At 43.6% G+C, this 19,221-nt stretch overlaps 1 protein-coding gene across 3 annotated transcripts in view; it reads right to left on the reverse strand.

Annotated features, from left to right (window-relative positions):
* The window catches only part of GADL1 (glutamate decarboxylase like 1), a 104,254-nt gene extending 86,083 nt beyond the window's left edge, over window positions 1–18,171 (reverse strand). The window contains exons 1-3 of one of the 3 annotated variants that reach the window (XM_080974834.1): window positions 17,949–18,171; window positions 1,811–1,986; window positions 1,168–1,294 (exon numbers count right to left, since the gene is read on the reverse strand). In XM_080974834.1, the coding sequence (XP_080830960.1) occupies window positions 1,168–1,294; window positions 1,811–1,986; window positions 17,949–18,003 (358 nt within the window). In that variant the 5' untranslated portion in view covers window positions 18,004–18,171. Of the gene's footprint in view, window positions 1–1,167; window positions 1,295–1,810; window positions 1,987–3,183; window positions 3,307–5,604; window positions 5,648–17,948 lie in introns of those variants that run through there. The other 2 variants (XM_080974833.1, XM_080974835.1) reach the window with 2 other exon arrangements.
* Window positions 18,172–19,221: the final 1,050 nt, after the last annotated feature.

Genomic DNA, 19,221 nt, shown 5'->3' on the forward strand with positions numbered 1-19,221 from the left:
CTTTTGAAATGCTTTAGATAATTTTTTTTTGTTATCTTTGCTGCACTATATGTGCATTCTGTAGTTGACCTCCTTTGTAATGTATTATCTTTAAGATAATATTTTAGTTTCCATTTAGTTATGTTGCTTTGAATGTATACTTTATATTTGGCTTTCTTCAGTAATGTTTAATTCTGGATAGTTTTATTTGATGTTTTAATGTAGGTCGTAAACCACCTTGAGATTCCCCCCCTTAAAAAATATAAAGCGATATAGAAATGAAATTAATAATAATAGCAATAGATTAACATTTACTGTGGGCTCTGTCTGCACATTTATTTTCCTCCCACACCCCTACATAATAAAAGCTTTAGAAGAAGCCGTGAAATATTCATTTCTTCATAAAGTTAGGTTTAAACTTAATTATACCATGATTTGCATTTGCATTTTACAGGAATGTTGTCCAATATATTCCTTACCGATAAGTCTTGACACCTTGAGAAAAAAAATATCCTCAGTCTGTGATATGATATTATATAATGTGACCCAGGGCCATCATGTACTGATTTTTTCTGCCACAACAGCCACAATTGCATATTGGCAGGGAAACTCATTTCATGATGTTCCCAATTCATACAGTAAGTGCAGCATCACATTAAGGCAAGACATAGAAAACTCACCCACAGATGTCAGTTTTCAGGAACTGCCCCAGAGCAACAGTAAAATAAACTCTTACAGACTTAGGTTCCTGGCTTCATAAACCACAGTTTATGGAGTCAAGAACGAATACTTGAGCCATGCCCTTCTTCCTGTTTTCCATTTACACACCAACTTCAGCATTAGGATGTTGCTTTGTTTAAACCAGAAAACTCTGGTTTAATGTTGGTTAACCAACCAGAATATTAAGCCGCAGGGGTGAGCATCAGGAGGTGATGGACAAGCGCACAGCCCTGATGCTCAATCACAGCTTCATAAACCATGGCTTATGAAGCTGGTGTCGTACATCCAAAATGGGCCTTACGGGTCTTTCTGGTTTGACATAGCAGAAAATGAAGAATCTGTCAAACTGTCACCTTGTTTGTCAGACAGCAAAAGCAAGAACAGCCTGACGTTCCGAAAACCTATTTCAAAGAGCATCATAGTATTTAATGGAATAAAAACAGTAGATAATAGACATAGGATCCGTACTGGTTTTGACACTGAAACGTATAATATCCTGGCAGAACTGCAGGAGTCTCTGATGGGTCTCTCCGGTGTCTTTCAATTCCAAATCAAGCAACGTTTTCAGCTTTTCAGGAGGGTGCCACTCACACACCTAATTTGGGGAAAATATCGGGTTAGTGGAAAGAAACGTGCTAAGGACACAGCATTCATATATTATCTCCCACTACAGACCCTCAGTTAAATACACAAATGTAAATAACTGAAAATAAGTCTTTAAAGAAGAACTGTGCCAATTTTTAATCACATACAGTCATACCTTGGAAGTCCAACGGAATCCGTTACGGAAGTCCTTTCAATTTCCAAAACTTTCGGAAACCAAAGCACGGCTTCTGATTGGCTGCAGAAAGCTCCTGCAGCCAATCAGAAGCCACGGAAGCCCCATCGGACGTTCAGCTTCCAAAAATAGTTCGCAAACCGGAACAGTCACTTCCAGGTTTGCGGTATTCGAGAGTCAAACCATTCGAGAACTAAGCTGTTCGAAAACCAAGGTACGGCGGTACTAGGAAAAAACTGGCTTCTCGTTTAGGATAATAGCATGTGAGGGATGAGGAAAGTGACAGTTTATTGTGAATTATGTACTGAAAAGTATTACATTTGAGATCACTACCTTTTCTGTTACATCCGCAGCTTTCTTTATCACTTCCTCCATTATGATCTTGCTGGCCTCTTCCACAAATTTCTCTCCGGCTTTTGCATCTGCCACTGGGCCGTTTAAAATTACGCCATCCACTAAGATTGCGTTCTTCTTTCTCTGCAGTGCTTCCCGCTGGTTATTCATTTTAGCTGTAAATTAGTAAGATAAAATGGGAAAAAACAGTGACAATTGCATCATGCACTGAATTAAACTATATATAAGACTGTCACAACTATAATTGCAAAATGGCAGGCAAAGCTCTGTGAGAAAGATGACAGGCTTATAAGTATTTGCTGATCCTTTTTTATATACCATATTTTTCAGTGTACTGGATGCCCTCATGTATATGATGCCCATTTTTGAGGACTCCAAATTAAGAAAATGTGGGGAAATTGCCCTGACTTGTTGAAATTGGGGGGGGGGGAGGATTGCCCAGAGGCTAACAGCCCCACGTGTCTAACAGGCTGCCTATCAGCTGTTCCCTTGCCGGCAATCGCTGAGCGGGGGGGGGGGGAGCAGAGTTGAGCTTTTTTTGGGTGGGAGAGTGAAGCTTTTTTAAAATTACTTTTAGCACACTATTGGGGTGTGTGGAGCGTTGTGATGAATAAAATGTGTGTGTTACTCATGTGAACGTCCAAATATGCAAAACATCTGGGTTTTTCTCATCCTCTTCGGCAGCAGAGCATGAAAAAGGATGTGCGTGCATGTGTCCTTGTGCATGTGAATGCATATATACAAAAATAGTGCATACATGCAGAGGCAGAGAGAGAGAGAGAGAGAGTGAAAGAGACTGATTGTGCACTGTAAAATAAAAAAATTAAGAAAGAGTACCGTCTGGTGTTTCACAATAAAAACAGAGCAATAACTCACAAAAAAGGGGATGGGCGCTTGGTGCTAAACAAACTGTCCCTCCATACAGAAGACCAAATTTCACTCGCTTAGTCAGATGGGTACATGAATTGCAAACTGATGCAAGAGAGGCTCAGCAAACAGGAACAGATCAGTCATTTGATCAGCACACCCTGGCCTCTGCCATCAGCCAGGGGACCAATAGTCACCGGGCAGCTGTACTCCCTGCCTCCCAGTGAGCGCATCATGGCAAGCGGGAGACCAACCTGGTCCCATCCATCAGCCAAAAGGTTGGCTCCTCCCTGCCTGAAAGGACACTAGCTTCCAGGGGACCCTGCGGCTGACAGAAGCAAGGGGAAATGGCTCTCTGCTGAAGAGACAATGGCACCAGTTGACAGACTACCAATCAAGGAAAATCAGGCTGGCTCAAACTGGGCATAAGTGCTTTTAGCTCAACACTTTGTTCTGGCTTTAAAGAGCTGGTTTCCCACCGCTACCTGTTACTCCCCTTTCCTTGTGCGTCTTGTCATATTTTTTTTAGTTTGTAAGCCTGGTGGCAGAATTCTCTCTCTTTGTCTCTCTCTCTATTGATACGAGCTGCTTTGAGAAACAGCAATTGTCTGCAAAGAGGGGTAAAAATATAGTAAGTAAATAATTGAATGCAGTGGTATTAGAACTATGCATATTTAGAGCATCAACATCTCTTAAAATATCACTATCCTTCATTACTTATTCATGGTAACTGCCAAGAGAAACAGACAGCGCTTCAGAATAGATCTCCTGTTGTACCAATTAAATTTTAAAGACGAACCACAATGATTTTAAGCTGAATGCCCTACAAGGAATATTGGTTTGTTGCCATCGTACCGTGCATTGTGTTCAAAAGCTTATATCATTATTTATGAATGGCAGGGAATTCACTTCTCATGCTGATTTCGTATAGTCGCCACTCTGTGAATTCACACTATTAAAATAATGGTCAGTCTCAAGATGAAACAAATACATTTCTCCACAGTAAATCTATTCTGTGTATTTGTCAAGCTACAAAAAAGAAAGTTTTGTCGACGGCAGTGTAGCTCCCAGCATGCAGCGCTCTGAAGTTTTCTAACGTGGTCAGAAATTTGCAATGCAGAAAAGTTAAGATTCCATTTGCACAGAAATAGCAGATGAAATACTTCTTTTTCCAGACTACATTGTTTTACTGGTGAGAAATTATGTGTCTAAATTGTTGTTGACATCTGTCTGTCTCGAGAGACAATGGAGTGTGCCTCCAGGGGTAAAGTCAAACTACCGTATTTTTCGCTCTATAAGACGCACCAGACCACAAGACGCACCTAGTTTTTGGAGGAGGAAAACAAGAAAAAAAATATTCTGAATCTCAGAAGTAAGAACAGCAAGAGGGATCGCTGTGCAGTGAAAGCAGCAATCCCTCTTGCTGTTCTGGCTTCTGGGATAGCTGCGCAGCCTGCATTCGCTCCATAAGACGCACACACATTTCCCCTTACTTTTTAGGAGGGAAAAAGTGAGTCTTATAGAGCAAAAAATACGGTACTGTGTTAGCAGCACAGAAGGGACCTCCCTGGGGCATAAGCCTGAGCAGGGTCCTAGCCCAGATGTCAAGACCCAGCCTTGCCTGTGTGGTCCAAAAGTAAGCAGAGAAAGATGTTTGGCATCAGCTGGCTGCAGGAGCTACCGGAAGGAGGCGCACAGGGCGCCATTCAACCATTTTAGGGACCCTTCTCCCAAAGATATTCCTACAAGGCCACAGAGGCTTAGGATCAGAGTTTTTCTTCTCCCAGATAGACCACCATCCCAGGTTGACATGCCCCATCTAAGTGTGTCTGAATGCTAGGGGCGTAGTGTCTGGGGTGGCAGGGAGGGCCAGGGCTCCAGGCAGACAATTTTTGTGGGGGCATGAACCAGGTACCTCCACATAGGCGACCCCAGCCTGGCCCAGCCCAGTGCTCCTCTCCAGCTGCCAAGGGCCACATCAGCAAGGTGGGCTCCCTCCTACGTGGGTGGGCAGGCAGCTCAGTGCAGCCCCACTTTGCTCTGGTGGGAGTGGGGCCGCTCCAGCAGCATCACAGTCCCAGGAAACCATGGCTAGGTTTACCCTGGCATGCATATTCAGATACAAACCCAACTTCGTCCACATTACCAGTATAGGGTTATAGGGTAGTGGTGGTTGTAAATCAGATTAAAATGGGATAATCTGGGAAGGAATTTTGGTTAAGAGTGTTATGTGGCTGTTGTGCAAAACTAAAACGTGCACGATCAGCAGCGATACCACAACAAACTGCAGTGCGGAAGTGCACACATTTAAAAAACAAGAATGTCTAAAATTACAAGCAACAGTAGAGGTTGTTTCGCCTCTTATATAACACATGATAAAAGTCCTAAGAATAAATACTAGGTAATCCTCATGTATCCACTGTATAATGGAATTTCAACAAAACTGCAAACTCTCGATGCTAGAGAACTCACAAATTATGATACAAGAGCAGCTAAAAAAAATGTTTAAAACAATTGCTTTGTTTAGCTGTTGCAACGGGATTTTAGAGACTTCCAAAACATGCAATGCAATACTAAACATTTTTACTCAGAAGTAACTAACTAAAATTTCAGAGAGTACCGCCCCCCCCCCATGAAAGTATACATGGAACTGCAGCGTTTTAGCACAATTCTATGCATGTTTACTCTGAAGGAAGTCCAACTCTGTTCAATGGGGTATACTCCCCAGTAAATGTTAGATCCTATTCAGATGTGTGCAAATCATCTTTTTTTATTTATTTAAAATATTTATATAGCGCATTTCCACTGAAGAGTTTACAAGCCTACACAATTCAGATAACACACGTCAAAACAAGTCAATCCTAACAAACAAACAGCAGCAGCTACAAATGTAAGCTCTTGGTTACCTTTCAAATAAATCAATTTTAACTTCATTAACATCATAAGCAGCCATAATATAGTAAGAAGCCATAATACTGTGTTCCAAGAACCTGCGTTTATCAATCCCTGTGGCATGTTTCCCCGACCTCAATCTACAAACTTCAGACTTATGTGACATCATTGCTTGCACAAGCAGATTATGCAACAGGTCAATGCTTGAACAAGCACACAGTGCAACATGCAAAAAAATATGCACAAGTGAAAAAATAAATTTTGGTCTCACCCCTTTGGGGAGTCAATTTTTCAAACTGAGCTTCTGGAGCTCTGGAAATTTCTCAGGAGTTCTTCAATAAGAAATTAAATACAGTGGTACCTTGGTTCTCAAACGCCTTGGTACTCAAACAACTTGGGACCCAAACACTGCAAACGCGGAAGTTAAGTGTTCCGGTTTGCAAACTTTTTTCAGAAGCCAAACGTGCTCCGTTTTGAGTGTTACACTTCCAATCTGAGTGCCACACTTCTGTTTTGAGCGTTACGCTGAGGACTGTCTGTTTTTGCTATTTATTTTGCGTTTCTGTGGCTCTTTTTTGTGACTGTTTGAAACCCAGGTCAGCTACTGATTGATTGACTGCAGTACATTGTTTACTGCTTTCATTTTAAGGATCGATGATCCTGTTAGAAAGTAAAATTCATGTTAAATTGCTGTTTTAGGAATTGTTTTTAAAAGTCTGGAATGGATTAATCCGTTTTGCATTACTTTCTATGGGAAAGCGCACCTTGGTTTTGGAATGCTTTGGTTTTGGAACGGACTTCCGGAACGGATTAAGTTTGAGAACCAAGGTACCACTGTAATGGCAGTGCTTCTCCCTCAAGGCTGCCTGCCACCCCTGATCTTGCCCTGCAGTGTTTAGCATTGGAGAGAGGTTTTGCTGCATTCAATGCATTCTGAGTTCACACTGGGCTGCCATGTGGCCTAAGAATCCTGGCCTGGTTGCTTGCATCTTGCAATTTTTGGGCTACTCAAGCATGCAACCTAAAACATTCCTCAGGACTTTTCTAACGGGCAAGAATTTTGTGGCAGATGCACTGAGATTCTTTGGCAGACAAACCAATATGGGAAGAGTTCCCTGAAAGCAGAAAAGTGGGGGACATAATACAAGGGAAACTGCCAGAGGCGAGCAGAAATCATAAGCAAAACAGGGAATGAGCCACTCTAGTTGTTTTAATATTCTCAGTTATTTAAGATATAATTTGAAAAATTAAAAACTGAACCGTGACTTCTTCTGACATTTTAATGGCCAAATATATCACAGGAAGTTGCTTTATACCAAGACCCATATCTCTTTCCCAGCAACAGCCAGGGTGCTGTTATCTGGCTGCCACCCACAGGATAATTAATCATTCAGGCATAAAGCTTTTCTTCAGGAGAGGCCTGGAAGCCATTTGCTGCCGATTCCTGTTTTGGATTACTTTTAAATGAACTGCTGTAGTTTTCCATACTTTAGTGCTTGGTGTTCCACACATAACCACTGACTTTTACCAAGACACAAATCCTACACACACACACACACACACACACACACACACGGGGGGGGGGGAATTAGCTTGAATTACTTAAAGCAGAAGAGAGAGAGAAATCTGGCACATAAAATACAGCTTGTCTAATAAGCATGAAAAATTGAGTTAATGTGCAACAACGATCCCAATGCATTAATGTGATAGCAATTTCGGAAGCTTAATTGACAAGATAGTTTAATGAAGTATAGGATGTTAATTTGTCATTCGTCGTAAGTTTTCCTTAATACCGTCTCGCTAACATTTACTAGAAAAATGTAAAATTGAGGATTTCCCCCCATTATACACATTCTTGATCCCCCCCCCCCACATTTCTTTGTCCACTGTTCAGCTGGTACAGTCATACCTTGGAAGTCGAACAGAATCCGTTACGGAAGTCCTTTCGACTTCCAAAACGTTCGGAAACCAAAGCGCAGCTTCTGATTGGCTGCGGGAAGCTCCCACAGCCAATCAGAAGCTGCGGAAGCTCCGTTGGACATTTGAGTTCCAAAGAACGTTCGCAAACCGGAACAGCCATTTCCGGGTTTGCGGCGTTTGGGAGCCAAAACGTCCGAGTACCAAGGCGTTTGGGATCCAAGGTATGACATATGGACACCATTAGCTATACTTCCTAGGTATAAGAAGTATGCCTAAGTATACCTTAGGTAAGACCCATGTATAGTGAAGCCATGACAAACTCACGCTTGTTGGCAATGAAGCTCTGCTCAGAAAAGACCCACTCAAATTAACGAATGCAAGTTAGTCCATTCGTTTCAATGGGCCTAATTCTTGCATATGGCTAGCACTGGACACAACAATCCTGTTCTGTGGTCTTGACGTGCATTAAAAAAGCAAGAGATTTAGCAAGGTTCAGTTAAGCAGATCACAGTTCTGTAGCCCTGTGGCTAGAACCATGACTCCCTGCACACATTTCTCGTTTCTGGAAATGCCACCTAATATCCTTGATTCTGGGTTCTCTGTAACAAAGACACATAAACCTATGGTAAAGTTCACGGCTCAAACTGGTTGCAGCACTCAAGGATTTGTTCATGGTAGCAACTATTTGATGGAGGGAAGCCGTCCACTCTTGCCATGGGTGAACCTCACAGCAAGTGGGGCCTGTTTTAAGACTTCCTGGAAATTGCAGCTAGTTCAAGCTGCTGGTGCGGCCTGCTAACTAGAAATAAACATTGAGTGCTGCTTTTTAAAGCTTTGCCCTATATGCCCTGGGGCCAGTTATGTTGAAGGATAATTTGCCTTCATGTCAGCCTGCCTGTCTGTTAAGATCTTTTTTGAGGTCCACCTCCAGATGCCCCCCAACATCTGAAGCGAGGTGGCAGATCATACCAGTGGTGGCCCACTTGTAAAATGATCTCCTTTGGCACGTACTTCGCCATATTTCTTTTCCCAGGCCATCAAATGCTTCTACTCATTCTGGTACTGGTGTTGTGCTGCTTCTGTTCATTATGTAAAGTTCTCTTTTGTATGTGTGTTTTAAAGCGTTCTGTTTTATTTACTATATTGTTTTTTTTTACCATGCTCACCTCTCCATCATTACTCGACGGAAGCGATTACGTGCCAAATTTAATGCACCTGTACAGCTGATCTAGTCCGAAGATAAACCCATAGTAAAATCCAGTAAGTTCCTTCAATGACTTATCCCTTACTGCGAGAAGTGAAGCTACAAGGAACCAGGCAGAGGGCCTTCTTGGTGGTGGCACCCGCCCTGTGTAACACCCTCCTATCAGATGTCAAAGAGATAAACAATTACACAACCTTTTGAAGACATCTAAAGGCAACCCAGTATCAGGAAGTTTTTGATGTCTAGTTGTGTTTTTATACTACGCTGGAACTCACCCATAGTGGCTAGGGCAACGCAGTCAGATGGGATATAAATAAAATAATAACAACTGTTGTTGTTGTTGTTGTTGTTGTTGTTGTTAGGGATAAGAACAACATTTGTGGGATGGGTGTTTGTTTTTTAAAGCTGTCTGGAGGGTTATCCCCATTAATTTGCCCTTTTAGGAACAATAAATATCTTTCCAAATTACACTTCTTTCCAAGAAGACACAGACTATGTCCCTGTTATGTCTGCATCTATATTTAGCTTATATAGAAAAGGTCACTTTTACAGACTGACCCATACTTGGAGCTCACACTTCAGGGCAAGCGTGAGCTTTCTGTGACAAAAGGCCCCTTGTCAGAGTCACTGGGCATTCAAGCATTTGTACTGAAATTAAATATGGGCACTGCTTGAGTAAGCACAGGGCCTGGATATCTTGCAGCACTGAGTTTCCAAAAACAGTAACTTTCTGAACAGAAGCTGTTACCCGATGCAACTTAAGTTAACCCAAAGAAAAATGCTTTGCCCTGCTGGAAACTCTGCAAAGAGAAAAAGCGGTATTACAAGTGTCTTATTCTTTTAATTGGGGGCTGGCACAGGATAGGGCAAGGCTGGCATACCAAAGAGTCAAACGCAACTGGCCCCAAGAATTCCCCCTAGCTGACCTTTTTTTTTGCACCCACCTCAAAAGCGTTTGCTTGGCCGGAATGAGTCTCTGTGATAAACTGATCTTGCTCGCTGTTGGGACAATGGAGAGATGCGCAGGCAAGTATAGAAACCGCTGGCTCTGATGCATAGTGTACTATACAAAGGTAAGAATCATTAAAAATCTTACATTTTTATCTCACTCGTCTGGAGCAGGGTTGATAATTTTCCTCTACTTATCCTCTCAACAACCCTGAGAGGTAGGCTAGACTGAAAGAGAGGTTAGCTAGCCATAAGCCAATGAGAACCTTCACGATGGAGCAAGGGTCTCCTTGGTACAATACGAGTAATCACAATGCTAGTAGTGTTCAAATTTCCTTTTGCCCTATGCAGCATGTTTCTTAACACCTCCAAAAAATGGAGGGTAGTCTTTGCTATCCCATCACCATTGCAGGAAAGCAAGGAGAGCCTTCAACTATAAATGAAGGAAGGTGAGGACAGGTGACCTCACCTAGGCCCGAAGTCACCCCCCACCAAAGCAGGCTCAAAGCTTCTCAAAGCTTCTCAAAATCATTTTCCCAGCAGCTAAGCACCAGAAACATTCCGCTCTGCTGTAACAAAGGTAGAGAACAGTCCATTGTTTCTCAGGCCTTTCTCATGCCTTCTGGCCTTGCTAAAGAACCACATTGCAACTTGCTTTCTGTCCGGGAACCATGCCAGAACAAGAGATTGAAACATATCTGAACACTCTGAAACCCCTTTCCTGGGAAGGGCGCCAAGAGTCCAAAATAGTCCCAAGACAGCTTTCTGTTCATGCTCAGAGGAACTCATGGAGCAGGACTCTGGAAGGAGGAGAAAGGAGGAGGGAACTGGAATGGGTATATATAAACTCTGTGCACATGATTGTGAACTCGTGCATGCTTTTTGTGACTTATCACACTTGCTCCTTCTACCAGTTCATGGATGGTAGAAATAAAACCTTTTTCTCCGAAACTATTCCTTGAGTGTCTGTTGACTCCCACTTCCCTTTCCCAGACGCAATATTTTTCCCACCCGAGGGCAAAGCCTCATAAGGCTACATAAAGACTTGATTTAATTGCTAAGGTATGGAAAGGAGAGTCTACTTCCTCAAAACTAGACTGAAAGAATAAAATGTTAGAATATGCAGAGATAGCAAGATTGACAGCAAGGTTTTGAGACCACACAGATCAAATACTTAATAGAGAGTGGAATATTTACAGAGAACGCTTAAAAGAACATTGTAATAATCTAAATTCTTTGGTAGGCCTGGATTGATTTCTGCATGAAATAAGAGAACATTACAAAATTAACGCAACTGAATAACCTAGGAGAGATAAAGTTAAGTGTGCAGTTGTAATGTAAATTAGGAATCACAACGGGGGGGGGGGGAGGTTGGCATTCGTGACATGTGAATTCAATCTTTTCTTTCCTTTTGTAATGAGTGTTGACCTTGGATTGCCTTTTGTTGATGGTTGCGTATTGTTTGTTTTGTAATTGTTTTTAAAACCAATAAAGGATTTATTTATTTTTTAATGATTTCAACTTAACCCAACCTAAAATTCAACACTTTCCATTACAAACTATATAGCCTAACTCTTCTGGCAGTGCACACTTTGCCCGTGTTCAACACACAGCAGCCACATCTTCCAGTACATAGTTTGGACTGCAAACCTATCCAAATAAACTTATTCGGGAGTGAGCCCCATCGAATGCAAGTTAAGTTTGCTTCCAAATAACCCTGCACAGAATTACTCTGCCTGTCAACCTTTTATGAAGTTTAAGTGCTTTCTTAGGTCTCACGGAAGCACAGTTTTAAGTTATATTCTACCTTTTCAGTTTGATGTGCCGAATAAATTAGTCATCAATGTCATTGGGTCCATAGCTATTTGAGTCATATATGATCATCATGGTTAGATTATTTAAGTAGTCCTACCACTAAAACAGCTGGGAAGAATGCTCCAGTACAGGAAACTGATTTAATATACATTATAAGAAAATAGATATAATATATGGATTACAAGCAGGGGTAGGCAATCTAAGGCCCATGGGCCACAATCGGCCCACGGGGGTCGTTTAACCGCCCCCCAAGCCGCTCCCGAACCAAGCCGCTTGCTTGGCAAGTCCCCGCACGCTGCGCTAAACAGTGCAGGGACTCACTTCCGTGGGGCCGAAAATTGCATATGTGCAGACGCAGACACTGGAAATTGTGTCTGCACAGACGCCGGAAATCGCGGGCATGTGAGCAGGATCCGGCCCACAGAGGGTTCTCCGCTGGAATGAACCGGCCCAGGCAAGTTAAACCTTGCCTACCCCTGGATTACAGGGTACACAAGTTTCATTGTTCATTTAGATTGAATCACTGCTTAGATCTAAGGTATGGAATAACTCACTAACTCCTTGTTGGGGGGGGGAGGAGTAACAGTTCAATTGGTGCCAAACTGTGTGTGCCTGTCTGAGGGATGGTCATCAATATGTCTAGTTTTTGTACAGAAAGAAGAAAAGAAAAAAGCCATGTTGGCTATAAATTATTTTAAGCAGCTCAGTCTGTGTGCCTGTCTCAGACAGCACTCTTAAAATCATGATCATTTCCCCATAGTTTTAAACCAAACCTTCTCCAATTGCAAATCTTCAGGATCCAAATAAACGAATTTAAGTTACAGTACTGTACAATCAGGTGGCACTGTGGGTTAAACCACAGAGCCTAGGACTTGCTGATCAGAAGGTCGACGGTTCGAAACCCCGCGACGGGGTGAGCTCCCGTTGCTCAGTCCCTTCTCCTGTCAACCTAGAGTTCGAAAGCACGTCTAAGTGCAAGTAGATAAATAGGTACTGCTCTGGCGGGAAGGTAAACGGCGTTCCCGTGCGCTGCTCTGGTTCACCAGAAGTAGCTTAGTCATGCTGGCCACATGACCCAGAAGCTGTACGCCGGCTCCCTCGGCCAATAAAGCGAGATGAGCACCGCAACCCCAGAGTCGGCCACGACTGGACCTAATGGTCAGGGGTCTCTTTACCTTTAATGTACAATCTAATGAGGAGCCAGGGTGGAGCTACCTTTGTGTTTGCTTCTAATTCTCTTTTTGCTGCACCAGCTTGAAGTTAGCACAGCGGAGGGAGCCAGATTGGGCTTTTTCACCTAGAAATTGGCAGGTTTTTAAGCCAATGAATCAATAACTGGCCCTGCTCCTCCACAAGACGTTTAACACTCCATTTTGGGAACCTTGTGTTAGTTACTGCAACCACACACATTCTCAGCAGGTGTAGAAGAGTTCACTATCAGCAGAGGGACCCACCTCTCGGGACCCTAACTCCTTCCAGGAGCAGTTAGGACTGCATGATTAACTTAAGTCCATTGATTTTATTGGTCTGTCCATAGTAAGACTTAATTGGATTCAACTCAGTATTTTCAAGCAGTGGGGACCCCCCCCCCCCCTGTTTAATTGAGCGTTCATCTCAGTTTGTTTGACTGGAGGTTAGATGATGCTGAATCTAAAAAGAGGATGACAAGTTTTATCTCACCCTTCCCAGTGCATTTCCACATCACACTCCTTATCAGAAAAAGTCTGATCTTTTTGGGGAAAGGATTTTTATTTTTTATTTTTTTGCAAGACTCCCTGGTGACTTGTGCAATCTTAATTTGCCAGAAAGTGATGGAATCCCATACATTGGAAAAGTGATAGTTTCCTCGCCTACGGCTTTTTATCTAGGCGAAATCTAGTCAGTTGAAAGAAGCAGAATAAGTACCTTGGACACCAGCATGGACTAAACGGAACTTAATTTTATAAGATTATTACTTTGCATTCATATTTTTCCATCAAAGAAAGCTGACATCAGCAGGAACATTAAACAGATCTATCTGGGCCAATTCATTCTTCACTAGCAAACAGAACTGTAATATATTAAAGGGGCATGCTGTGCCAGGTAATAATATGATTTAATTTACTTGTTATATGTTTAACAAACATTAAAAGCAAAGCTAAACTGATGTTTTAACTACATCAAGTCATTTGTGTTCAAACAAGACTCTTGAGTGTACAGTAAGAGACGCCAAGATAGTAACTTTTCCAGCTGTACGTAAAAGAGATTAAGTTTTCGTCCATGGACAAAAAAATCCCAAACCCCCAAAATGGGTTATTTATTTTGTAAACACAAAGGATGGCACCTTGGCAACTACAGGGAGCACTTGCGCAAGAGATCTGCCATGAAACTGGACATGCAATATTCAAGGGAGGGGTCACAGCTCAACAGTACAGTAGTACCTTGGTTCTTGAACACTGTGGTACTCTTACGTTTTGGCTCCCGAATGCTGAAGTGTTCCAGTTTTCTAATGTTTTTCGGAAGCCAAATGTCTGACACGGCTTCCACTTGAGTGCAGGAAGCTCCTGCAGCCAATCAGAAGCCGTGCCTTGGTTTTTGAATGTTTCGGAAGTCAACCGGACTTCCAGAACAGATTACATTCGAGAACAAAGGTACGACTGTATTGATGAGGCTAGGGTTGCCATACGTGCGGAATTTCCCGGACATAGCAAGAATACAGATATCAAAAAGTGTCGGGGCGAAAATCTCCAAAATGACCGGGAAAATCCAGATGCTTGGCAATCCATGAAGTGTAGATTATGGCGAAAACTTCATTTTTTAAAGATATTTTGCAAAAAAAATCCAACCAACTCAACCTACAACTTTGCCAAACAAAAGCTCAACATCTTTTGTGTCTGGATCTTCCCTTTCTGAAATATGGCACCCCTAAACAAGGCGCATGCTTTCAGTTCAATCCCTGGAAACGCCATAAAGGTAAAGGTAAAGAGACCCCTGACCATTAAGTCCAGTCGTGGCCGACTCTGGAGTTGCGGCGCTCATCTCGCTTTACTGGCCAAGGGAGCCGGCGTACAGCTTCCGGGTCATGAGGCCAGCATGGCTAAGCTGCTTCTGGCGAACCAGAGCAGCGCACGGAAATGCCGTTTACCTTCCCACCAGAGCGGTACCTATTTATCTACTTGCACTGGCATGCTTTCAGACTGCTAGGTTGGCAGGAGCAGGGACCGAGCAACGGGAGCTCACCCCGTCGCGGGGATTCAAACCGCCGACCTTCTGATCAGCAAGTCCTAGGCTCTGTGGTTTAACCCAGAGCGTCACCTGCGTCCCTGGAAACGCCATGCAGGGTAGGAAATATTTTCATCTGAAACCCTGGAGTGCTACTGCCATAGTGGCCTGGTTTGCACAACCACATTGAGCCACACCATGGCTCAGAACAAACTTACAGGAGGAACAAACTTACAGAGGAGGAACACACCCGCCCCATACATGTAAATCATCATGTCTTCCCACAAAGAATCCTGGGAACTGTTGTTTGATAAGGGTGCTAGGAATTGCAGTTCTGTGAGGGGTCCCAGTAATCTTTGGGGTACGCCATGACTGTTACAGTGGCGCAAGAATGCTTTAAATGCATGACCAAGATCACAGCTGCTTTTACTCATCCCTGGTCATTCTGCTGCACCATGCTGATCTAAGCCATTGAAGGACAGTGGGTTGTCTGAACTGGATTCAAAGTTCAGCGCTCCCAAACAAACCATGCACTTCAAACCATAGGGTAAACCTTGGCCTATGGTTTGCATATGAAATACCCGAGTGTGAATTTTTACGAAACTCGCTGGATGACCTGTGCTTTATCATTATGTCTCTGAGCAAGCTACTGAATTGGGAACACGGATGCGTGGAGAAAGAGAAGAATCACGGAATAAGTTCCTTAAAGGAAGGACAGGGAAATAAAGCATGTGGCTACATTATGCTGCTAAACTAGCAATAAGCTAGCAACATTTTTGAAAAGTTGTTTACCAAAATTAAAGTTAGTAAAGGAAAACGTTCACACTGCTAAAAGAAAGCTCTACACACTCTGGGAAATACCTGGAAAACTCGCTTGTATTACTCAAAATAAAAAAATCCTTCCAGTAGCACCTTTAAGACCAACTAAGTTAGTTCTTGGTATGAGCTTTCGTGTGCAAGCACACTTCTTCAGATACACAGCAGCTTCTTAGAGAAAGTGTTGCATAGTTTTCTTGCATATTCAGTGGGATACGTGGATTGTAGAGGGTTCTTAATTCTAAGACCCTTGGGTATAATGTCCAGGTTCTTGCATTTAGTAAGAAAGAAGATATCAGTCTGTACCTGTGCAAGTTTCTTGGTGAGGTTGATGGACTTCCATTTCATGCGGCTCAATGTGGTGCCTTCCATGGTTCCAGTTACAGATAGGTAGCCGTGTTGGTCTGCCATAGTCAAAATAAAAAAATCCTTCCAGTAGCACCTTTAAGACCAACTAAGTTAGTTCTTGGTATGAGCTTTCTTGTATCTGAAGAAGTGTGCTTGCACACGAAAGCTCATACCAAGAACTAACTTAGTTGGTCTTAAAGGTGCTACTGGAAGGATTTTTTTATTTTGACTATGGCAGACCAACACGGCTACCTATCTGTAATTGTATTACTCAGTTTTTCACTATCTCTAACCTTTTGAAAGCTTAATCTTCCTATGTGTGCAGTATGAGCAATACAATGTTATATTGAATTAGGTGCTCCAAGTCCATGGAAACCGATGGCTTGGGCACACCCAACTCTACGTAAGAGCCTACACCTGCAAGTGTGTTCACCTCTTATAATACATTTCCTCAAACAGGTTTCATCCTCACACTACAAGTCAACTTTTGGGCCAATCCTACTCACAGCCAGGCAAAGCTGATAAAAACTACATGGAGCTCTCCATTTCTCCAGTGGATCAAAGACCTGATTACACTTGCTACCTGTAAGCAGGTTGCTTATAGAAGGACAAATATGCTTATTGCATGGACAAGTATAATGGAATTTGGAACTCATTTTTGCAAAATACAATAGGTTAAAAATGTGATCAATTGTTATAGCAATATACTATACCCTATTCTCCCCTCCCCCCCTTTTTAAAACTTTTTTAATGTATTTAAATAATAATTAAAAAGAAGTGGATGGAGCTACCTGGCAGCTAAACTCAAGCAAGCCCCACGAAATTTTAAAGGGGCTTACACTTAAGTTGATTGTGACTAGGATCGCTGCTCAACTCTTGAGGATGCCAGTGTGGTTATTATTTACATGGCCTTAAAACATTGGCAGTCCATATAGGTTCCGTGTAAAATAACGCCATAAACTTTATGCTGCGGTCTTCTCTTTGCTGCGACCGTATTGTATAAAATAAGAAAAATAAAAATATCTGAAGAAGTGTGCATGAACACGAAAGCTTATATCACAACAAACTTAGTTGGTCTATAAGGTGCTACTGGACAATTTTTTCATTTTATTTATTTTATTTTTATTTCGACTGCGTCAGACCAACACAGATACCTACCTCAATCTAAAAATAAAAATGCAAAAACTTTGGATCTGCCAGGCTTCATTGCCAGTTGCATTCTGATAAAAGCACTGGACTTTTTTTTTTTAACCATCTCCTCTGGGGCGTTTCGCTAAGAACTTCATTTTTGTGCCCATAGCAATGGGAATACGTTTTATTGCACTACATCATCATTATTATTGCTGCTGCTGCTCATTATTTTAAAAGGACACGCCCACTTGCTAAAAACTGAGTGAATGTGGACAAACTTTTGGGTTGCTGGGTTCTCTCCCCCCACCCCCCACCCCGCCTTTGAAGGTGTGCGTTTGTTTATACTAAGTGGGTGGCGGCGTGTTTGGGTTTCCCCTCCCAAGCGCCCTTGCAAAGCCAGAAGTTAATGGTGGCGACTGATAAGCGCAGGAGAACCATTAGTCACTTGCTGCTGGGGAGAGATGCCGGCTTCCTCCTCCCCCCCCCCCCCCGCATGCCTGACTCCCACACACGCACAGTCCCCCCCCCCCCCCCGCCCGCCTGGAGGAGTTCTTGGGAAAAGTCTGCCCCGTTTCACCTCAAGCTCTCCATTTAACTCTGCTCGCGCGCCACCGAGGATGCTGCTGCTGCTGCCCAGGGAGGCGCAGCCGGGAGAGTCAGGTTGGCGGGGAGAAGGAACACCAAAAGCGCCACACACACACAACCACGCACACCAAAAGCGCCACACACACACACACACAACCACACAAATACTCAATAAAGCACTCAGAACAAAGAAGCGTCCCTGGGCCGGTGCAGTTCTGCCTGCCGCCAAAAGGCACCGTCCGCCTCAGGAGCGCACAAACGCGACCCCAGCGCGCGCGCGAAAGGGCGGCGGGAGCGCACGACTTCGCTCCTGCTGTATCCCTCAAAAAGGAGGGTTTTGAACCTCCACATTACGAGAAATAAAGCCTCGGGGCCAGTTTGCTTCTTTACCCTCCTCCTCCTCCTCCATCATCAGCCCGCCTTCGCCGCCGGCGTTGCCGTTCATTGGGCGCCGCCACTCCTTTTGGTCAGGGAAAGAAAGGCGGAGAGGCGCGGCGGTGGTGGCAGCCGGTGTCGCCGGGGCTCCGCGCTGTCGCCTAGCCGCCGAAGCCGCGACGCAAATGGCTGCAGGTGGAATTATAGCCGGGCTCCTCGGCGCGCCGTGCCCGCCCCGGAGCTGCGCTCGGCTCCGCCCTCAGGCGCTCGGCTGGACTCCTGGTGCCGCCGCCGCCGCCGCTGCCGGATTGTAGCGCAAGGCCGGCTATAAATACCTCACACGAAGGCGCGGAGACCCTCCTGCCTGCTGCCTGGCCGGGGAGGGGCCGGGTTGAGCTGAGGGGACGCTGAGGGCAGAATTCAGGGGGCGCCACGAGAGAGAGAGAGATTTCCATTATTTCCTTCGGAAATTTGACCTGTCCCCAGAGGCAGGAACTAGCCCTCTCAATAAATACATTTTTAACCCCTCTTCCGTGTCTCACGTGCACATACACAAAAAGGAAAAGTTGCATGGAGAGGGTCAGTTGTCCCCCTCACGCCAAATTTGGGGGGGACTATTTCCCCCCCAAAACATTTTCTACAAGAAAACTATGTGTTGGGGGGGGGGGGAATTTGGAGACATAATGAAAGTGCTTTATGCAGGTGACACTATCCTAAGGACTGTGTTGCAGGTCTTCTGTATGAAGTCTGCAATGTGCCCAAGGTGGATTCTAACAGGGTTTTGTTAAGAAATGCTTTTCATCTATTTATCTTGGCTATATATTAGGTTAACAGGCCTATAATTTATTGACGCCCCCTAGCTCCCTTTCGAAAAGTATGTGCTAACACCAGCTGCCTCTGGAAAGTAACATTTTGCTGGCTTTTTTTGTTTGAAAACCAGCGGTTTCACTTGGTGCCTTCTGCAATACTACTATGTGTTTATTCCCCCTCCTGGGGGGGGGGCTACCTTACATTTTTAGGTTTAAGTGTATATTTGTGGGTGCTTTTTAAATTTATTTCTATATATCTAAGGGCAGTTCACAACACAAAATTGCAATATAAAAACTACAAAACAGAGAGTACAAATAAGAACAAATAACCAATAACACCCCCCCCACACACACACATTTAAAAGGGCATCGGATGTCAGTCCGCAAAAGGCCTGGTTGAAGAAGAAGGTTTTTGCCTGGTGCCTAAATGTGTAAAATGAAGGCACTAGTTGAACATCCCCAGGGAGAGCATTCCACAA

Source organism: Podarcis pityusensis (assembly GCF_964106645.2).
Source record: "Podarcis pityusensis genome assembly, chromosome: 12".
In the NCBI taxonomy this organism is placed as follows: Eukaryota; Metazoa; Chordata; class Lepidosauria; order Squamata; family Lacertidae; genus Podarcis; species Podarcis pityusensis.